Raw genomic sequence first — 7371 nt, 5'->3', positions numbered from 1 at the left:
GATTTCTAAAGAAACAACACCCTATAGAATGTTTAGCCACAGCTATTTTGAAATAGCAGTAGCAACCTAGGCCCTAACTGCTATAGTCCTTTAGCCTTGTGACCTTCATAATAAATAAAAAAAGCATGTTTTATTTTGTGAAAGCAGTCTGAAAAGAGAACCTATATATATTTCTCACAGCCGGGGAGGAATTTTTCCTGCAGATAAATGGGCTTTTGCTTGTCTCAGAGCAAATGTCACAACTTTGGCAGATGACTGACTGCGGAGGCAGAACAGTGACTGGTAGTGGATGAAAGCACTCTCCTAATTTCATGTGCCTGTATCATGTCACCTCTTACTTGCCTTTTCTCTAGGGTAAGAAATCCCAAATGCTGCAATCTTTCCTTGGGGGAGTTGCTCCACCCCCTTCTTCATTTTGCTGGCCTTTTTTGACAGTATCCTTCTTGAGCTGAGGCCCTGGAGACAAATACTGTATCTAGGGCCATATCTCTTGCAGAACGCAACACTATCCTGGTCTAATAACATTTAACGTGATTTTCCTGTTCCCAGTTCTGGTTCTGAACTGCACTTATCAATGAATATCTCTGGAAGACGTAGAACTCTCCAGGCTGTTCTTGTAAACATTTATGTCAGCAGAAGCAAATGTTTCCTTCCTGGCAAGCATTTCCTTCGCCTGTTAGGACCTCCATCCCTCTCATTTTGCCTCCTCCTTCCCATTTGTATAAAAGGGGGCATGGGATACTCCACAGACTTACATGAGGGACACCAGAGCTCTTTCCTTCACGACCCAGTAAGAGTTTGCCAGCAACTCATTGAAAAACCAAGATGGTAAGTGGAATGCTTTGGGGACGGTTGGTACACAAGCTTTTCTTTAATCTAGATTAGGTTTAAATGGTGGAAAGGGGGATTTGAGGTGTGGAGAGGGGATGTGCAAAGGCATTCAGAATCATGAGGATTGAGTATCTCAGTTGCTGAGGCTTTCTCAGACTCCAGGCTTATCTGAAGGCTTATCCACATTTACTTTTCCTCTGCTCTTTCCAGGCACAGTCTGTGCTTTGCAGCAGGGGTAGGCAACCTAAGGCCCAGGGGCAGGATGCAGCCCAATCGCCTTCTCAATCCGGCCCCCGGACAGTCCAGGAGTTTTTACATGAGTAGAATGTGTCCTTTTATTTAAAATACATCTCTGGGTTATTTGTAGGGCATAGTAATTCGTTCATATTTCCCCCCAAAATATAGTCCAGCCCACCACATGCTCTGAGGGACGGTGGGCTGACCCACGGCTGAAAAAGGTGGCTGACCCTGCTTTATAGCTTTAGAGCTCACATTTGGGGATCAAATCCAAAGCCGGGATGGCGTTTGTAATTCTGGAACTGTGCCTCTTAAAAATCCCTCTTAAGTATAAAATGACCCAACTCAGCTACTCAAGTGTAGAAGCTTAATATAGAGGGATTTTTACAAAGGCCTAGGGTTGAATCCAGTGCGAATCATACCCAGAGTAGATCCATTGAAATTGATGGACAAGACTAACTTAGGCGCATTAATTTCAGTGCCTCTGCTCTGACTAAAATTTAGTCACATATAATCCATTTTTTAACAGAACAAGAGGTTCTACATATAAATATATGATAGCACCATGTTGAACGATTTATGTATGTGTGTGTGTGTTTTGCAGAAAATCCTCTTGAGCCTGACTGCCTTGTCTCTGACACTTGCCTTGTGTCAGGGATTCTGCACATTCAGCGAGCACAAAGCAGAGATTAAAAATGGTAAGTAAACAGCAACGTAATGTTGATATGTAACCTAAAGGTAAAGGTAAAGGTACCCCTGCCCGTAGGGGCCAGTCTTGACAGACTCTAGGGTTGTGCGCCCATCTCACTCAAGAGGCCGGGGGCCAGCGCTGTCCGGAGACACTTCCGGGTCACGTGGCCAGCGTGACATCGCTGCTCTGGCGAGCCAGAGCCGCACACGGAAACGCCATTTACCTTCCCGCCAGTAAGCGGTCCCTATTTATCTACTTGCACCTGAGGGTGCTTTCGAACTGCTAGGTTGACAGGCGCTGGGACCGAACAATGGGAGCGCACCCCGCCGCGGGGATTCGAACCGCCGACCTTTCGATCGGCAAGCCCTAGGCGCTGAGGCTTTTACCCACAGCGCCACCCGTGTCCCTGATATGTAACCTATTCATGGCCAAATAATTATTTAATGTTTGAAAAATGTGTTCCTGACTAGAGATGAGGGGGAAATGCTCCCCATTCATATTTTAACATACACCTCCCAAATCTGCTCTTGCAGAACCAGAACACAGACCAAAGTGCAGCTACCTTCAAAATCTACACTTCTCTGGATGTTGTTTTTTTTTTAAAGATATTTATTAAAATTTTCCACTGTAATACATTGAAAAATCAAAAAAGAAAAAAGAAAAAAATTTAAAAACACATAGAGTTCACAATCCTTATTTTCAATAACATATTTCCCTGACTTCCCCACACCTCCCCCTCCTGTATTCCAGTTCAAATTGTTGGTTCAACAAGTTCTTATCCCTAATTTTTAACCTTTTTATATTTAGTTCATTTTAAAAAACCAATTTTGCCTTATAAACATCAATAATTATACATCAGTGCTTATTCTTAAAACCTTTTTCTAAAGTCGGCCTAAATTCCCTTCCACGATTTCCCCAATTCTCATACAAATAACAAACCAAAAAAAAAAAAGCAAAACAGGTTATAATTATACACCCTTTGGATTCCCAAACTCCCCCCCCCCCTTTCCTGGTTTCAATCCCCAACAAACGTCCATCAGTCAATCTACTATCAGCCTGGAGATCTCACGTCCGAGGCTCTTAATTCTCTCTCAATTCCTCTCTGCCGGTTTTTTTGATAGTCCTTGGTATTAAACACCAAATCTCGGAGAAGCTCTAGTCCAATAGGGTCCATGTTTCTTCCAGCCAAACCTCCATACTTAAAAGTGGAGCCTGAATCTTGCTTCTTACTCCTTTCAAGTCCAAATGTCCCCAAAGCTCCAACTTCCACCTTAATCAAATTTGTAATCCTTAGGTCTTCAGATCTCCACATAAGGAGATCTCTCCATTCTTCAGTCTCCAATTCTGACCAAATTGTCACCATCAAGTTCTTATTTTCCTTTGTAGCCATCATGTCAGGCCTCTGGCCCTCCTTTGTCTTCTGTAACATTACAGCTCCTCCTTCCTTTTCCTCAGGAACAACATATATCTCTTTCTCCACACTCTGAAAGCTCTCAAGTTTCTCTTCTTGTCCAGCTGCATGGGCTTCCTGAGTCAACTTCTCTGGATGTTGTGATGCTGCTCAGAGTCTAAAATGACCTAACGCTCCTCCCGTCTCATCTTCTCATTGATGAGTCCCTGCTTAAGCTCTCACTTTTATTGTGTATTTTGTGTTTTTTAGATTGTATTTTTAGGTTGTGAACTGCCCTGAGGATGGTATATAAATAGTAATAATAATAATAACTAGTAGAAATTGAAACGGCCAGATTTCCCCATCCACAGGGCACCCCATTCACTCCCACCCTGTTTTAAGCTTGGAACCACCGTCTGCAGACGCAAGCAGGAGACTGCATGGCCGCAGTATAAGTCACTCTGCTTCTCTTGCGCAGTCTCTGCATTGTGCTGAGCAGCAGCTTCTTCCTGCATGAGCTGTTTGGGGGCTAATGTTAAATTTCTCTCCTTAGGTAAGCCAGTACTGCCCACTGAGTGTACCGATCCATATGATGGCAGCAAGCATCCATTCGGCTCTAAGTGGAATACAGCACAGTGCATGGAATGCACATGTAGTGAAAGGGGAGTGGGATGCTGTTCCAGGTAGGCCAAATAACCAGAATAGCACTGGGTCTATTAATCTCTTTCAAATTATTTTGCCCCGTTCTCTCTGGAAGATCTTCTGCTCAATAAACATTCATGGAAGGAATTAGTTGAAGACGGGTGTCCCAATTAATCTATATACCTTTGAAGATAGGTTGCATAAAATTGTTGCCTGGATTTCCTTGAACCAAACAGTGAATTGATTGATTAATTCAGATATTTATAGACTTTATAGGAAGCAGAGTCATGAAATTTGATCTAGAACAAGCACTGAGCATGTCCAGAGTGCCTTTCCAATTATCCGATGACCAGGCATTCGCTGCGTGGAAGCTTGGACTTTGGGATCTCCCTGAGTCCCAGATCCTCTCATCCGGAGACCACCTAGGAGCTGGTGCTGGGGAGAGGGACCCCAATGCACCCGATGGAACAGGACCCCTCCTCTTTCCTGCACCTTCCTGTCTCCTTCTGTCTCCCTCCTGGCTGGCCTCTTGGTTTCGCACCAACATTTTGCTACACCCTTTTTTGTGCATGGGTGCTGCCCTCAACCACCGCAAACATAGTGGGGGGGGGGTGGAGGGTCATCGTACAGCAACATGCAATGGCATATTGTGCAAGACATGTCCTTTGTGCATTCAGGTTCGATTCGCCAGGTGAATTTGGCCTCAGGGCAAATGTTTTCCAAGGGCTTGGTTTTCCCTGGATCAAGCAAACATCTTGCAAAACTGCTTTTCTGCCAGGCAGTTCCAATCATTCTTGGCATGTCCTAAGTGAGCAGGAGAAAGGAGCGCTCCTCTACAAGATCTCCATAAACTCAGGGAAACCTTAGTTTACACATTCTTCTTCTTCTTTTTAGGTACGGTGGTACTGTTGATGTTCCGGGATGTAAAGCAGTGGTAAATCCAAACACGTGTAAATATGAGTTCTATAAACTGGATGATCCCTCCAAACCCTGTTTCTGAGCTTTACAAATCCCACCCAAATTCCCTTCATGTAAGAGAATCTGAATAAATCAGTCATATGTGCATTTCGGTGTGTATCTGTTGTCTTTGCTTGATATCACTACTTGCAAAATTTGGTGCATATCATAATGAAAGTGATAGGCATGTCTATCCCAGCTATCAGCAGCTTTTTAGATACTAATGGATTATTAAAGGTAAAGGTAAAGGTACCCCTGCCCGTAGGGGCCAGTCTTGACAGACTCTAGGGTTGTGCGCCCATCTCACTCAAGAGGCCGGGGGCCAGCGCTGTCCGGAGACACTTCCGGGTCACGTGGCCAGCGTGACAAAGCTGCTCTGGCGAGCCAGAGCCGCACACGGAAACGCCGTTTACCTTCCCGCTAGAAAGCGGTCCCTATTTATCTACTTGCACCCGAAGGTGCTATCGAACTACTAGGTTGGCAGGCGCTGGGACCAAGCAACGGGAGCGCACCCCGCCGCGGGGATTCGAACCGCCGACCTTTCGATCGGCAAGCCCTAGGCGCTGAGGCTTTTACCCACAGCGCCACCCGCGTCCCATGTAAAAATGGATTATTAACTATTGCTTAATTTGAAATAAGTTGTTTATTTTAAAGTTATTGTGACTTTTTTTGTATTGGATCAGATACAACTCACTTACCAATCACAATTCTGACTTGGCTGAATCCCCTGACAGACAGGAGGGGCCAAGCTGGCTCATTTGACAGAAGTTGCTTAGAACATGCACATTGCGCATCATAACTTTCTGTCTAGCAGGGTTTGAGGCTCACCTTTAAAATTTATTTTTATTATATTTGTATACTGCCCTCCACCCAAAGATCTCAGGGCGGTTGACAGCATCAAAATACAAAATAAAATGCAAAATGCAGGAAGAGAAAAAGAAAAGAAAAAGGGAAACTACCTCTCCCACCCACTGGACTTCATGGGAAGGAGGCACATGAAGAAGGGCCTCAGAAGATGATTGTAGGGTCCGGGTAGTGTCACGCTTTGGGGGATCATAACCTCCCACGGTGGCAGCCAAGAGGCAGAGAAAGGATGAAAGTTCTTACCAAGCAATTTATTCAATAATTCACAAAGCGTGACAAAGGAATGCAGTCTTCCCTAAATAACGGCATTGCTTCAAGTAAAGTCCCCTCCCCTCCAGGTCTCCCCTATTCTACGTCACTCCTGCATTGAGCTGTCTGCCCCTGCGCTCTCTGTTCTACTACCCTCGATGCCCACCTGGCCCCAGAAGGGGGGCTGGTCAGGAATCCTTTCCGAGGACACGGAGTCTGTCAGCTGTCTCTCCCCTGGTGCTGCTGCTACTTCCTGCTCTTCCTCTCCCAATATTTCCCAGCTTCTGCCCTCTGCAGCCTCTCATCTATGCCCTTCTGCAAACCACGGTTCTTCATTGGCTTCCCGACATATATGCTATTTTCACTAATATATTCATTTTTAAGCACATTTTTACCCACTTCATGTATTTTGGTAAACAATGGTTAGTTGGTGAACCACATCACAAAATTTGGATAACTGAATTTACAGAGATGCCTCTGTTTTGGTTCTCATATTATTTTGGAAAGTGCAAATTTGATAAATTTGCCTTTCAGTGGGAACTTAAGTGAACCCCACCCCCCAATCCCTAATCAAGACTGGTTTCTTCTAATGTGCAGCCAAGCACATTTCGTGCAGTGTGTGTGTTTGAAATGTTGTGTAGAATGAAACACATTTTTGCACAGCTGGGCCTGGTGCACACCCAGCCCGAGATTCCCCAAGCAAATTTGCCTCAGGACAAGCCCAGGTATGATTTCCCAAACCTTTGTTTCCCCGGGATCCAGCAAAGCATTTCCAAGATAGATGAAGCCTGTGGAAGAAAAACACCTTGGCGACTTTAAATCAAGCTTGGCCTGCATGTTCAGCTCCTTCTTAGATACGGTGATTCTGCAGGTGCTGATGGATGCAAAGGGGGATAGATTAAAAAACATGGGAATATAAGTACGTTGAAATCCAAGGCCCCTCCAAGGCATGTTTCTAAGTGTCAGGGAACTGCCATCGGAAAGACAGGAGGTGCAAAGGCTCACTGAGGTTGAGAGAGACGTAGCAGCGGAAGAGGGAACCAGTAGGGGGAGATCAGGAACTCCAAGGGAAAGTGAGTCGGAGGGATGGCTCAGAGACGCTTCCAGCGAAAACAGTGGGGAGGTCTCAGGACCTCCTATAGGGACACCCACTCCTCGCCGGAAACTGTCACGCCGAGAGTCCAGGAGACGTGTTTCCGTTAAGGAGCTTTTATGTTGGAAATGATTCCGAAAGCAACCACTTTCGGATTCTGCTAGCGATTGATGCAGCCATGCTGGAGGGGCTCCGTCACAGGCAGAGGTTTGAAAACCTGATCAAACTCTGAGGGACTTGCATTTTACGCACAAGCAGCTCATCATCCCATCACACTAAGCTTTCAAAACACACCTCTTCTTTCACATACGGGAATCTAAATAATTCAGTTATTTGTGTGTGTCTCTTATCTTTTATTGAGTATTTATTACCGTGGATAAAAACAAGTGTATTCCTTCAGTCTCATTGCATTTCCAG

The 7371-nt window shown here is 45.1% G+C and overlaps 1 protein-coding gene across 1 annotated transcript; it reads left to right on the top strand.

Annotated features, from left to right (window-relative positions):
* Positions 1 to 648: 648 nt before the first annotated feature.
* On the top strand, positions 649 to 4849 carry LOC114602616 (small serum protein 2-like). The gene is made up of 4 exons (XM_077931261.1): positions 649 to 828; positions 1673 to 1766; positions 3703 to 3832; positions 4686 to 4849. The coding sequence occupies exons 1-4, from the start codon at positions 826 to 828 to the stop codon at positions 4789 to 4791; spliced, it is 333 nt and encodes a 110-aa protein (XP_077787387.1). The 5' UTR covers positions 649 to 825; the 3' UTR covers positions 4792 to 4849.
* Positions 4850 to 7371: the final 2522 nt, after the last annotated feature.

This window comes from Podarcis muralis, chromosome 7, assembly GCF_964188315.1.
Source record: "Podarcis muralis chromosome 7, rPodMur119.hap1.1, whole genome shotgun sequence".
Taxonomy (NCBI): Eukaryota; Metazoa; Chordata; class Lepidosauria; order Squamata; family Lacertidae; genus Podarcis; species Podarcis muralis.
The sequence above is the reverse complement of the archived record's forward strand: the minus strand, read 5'-3'. Positions and strand labels throughout refer to the sequence as shown.

What these genes read in the sequence shown, in the direction of transcription:
- LOC114602616 (XM_077931261.1), top strand. An exon ending in CAAAGCAGAGATTAAAAATG is followed by an intron (nt 1,767 to 3,702) that starts GTAAGTAAACAG and finishes TTCTCTCCTTAG; the next exon opens with GTAAGCCAGTACTGCCCACT. An exon ending in GGAGTGGGATGCTGTTCCAG is followed by an intron (nt 3,833 to 4,685) that starts GTAGGCCAAATA and finishes TCTTCTTTTTAG; the next exon opens with GTACGGTGGTACTGTTGATG.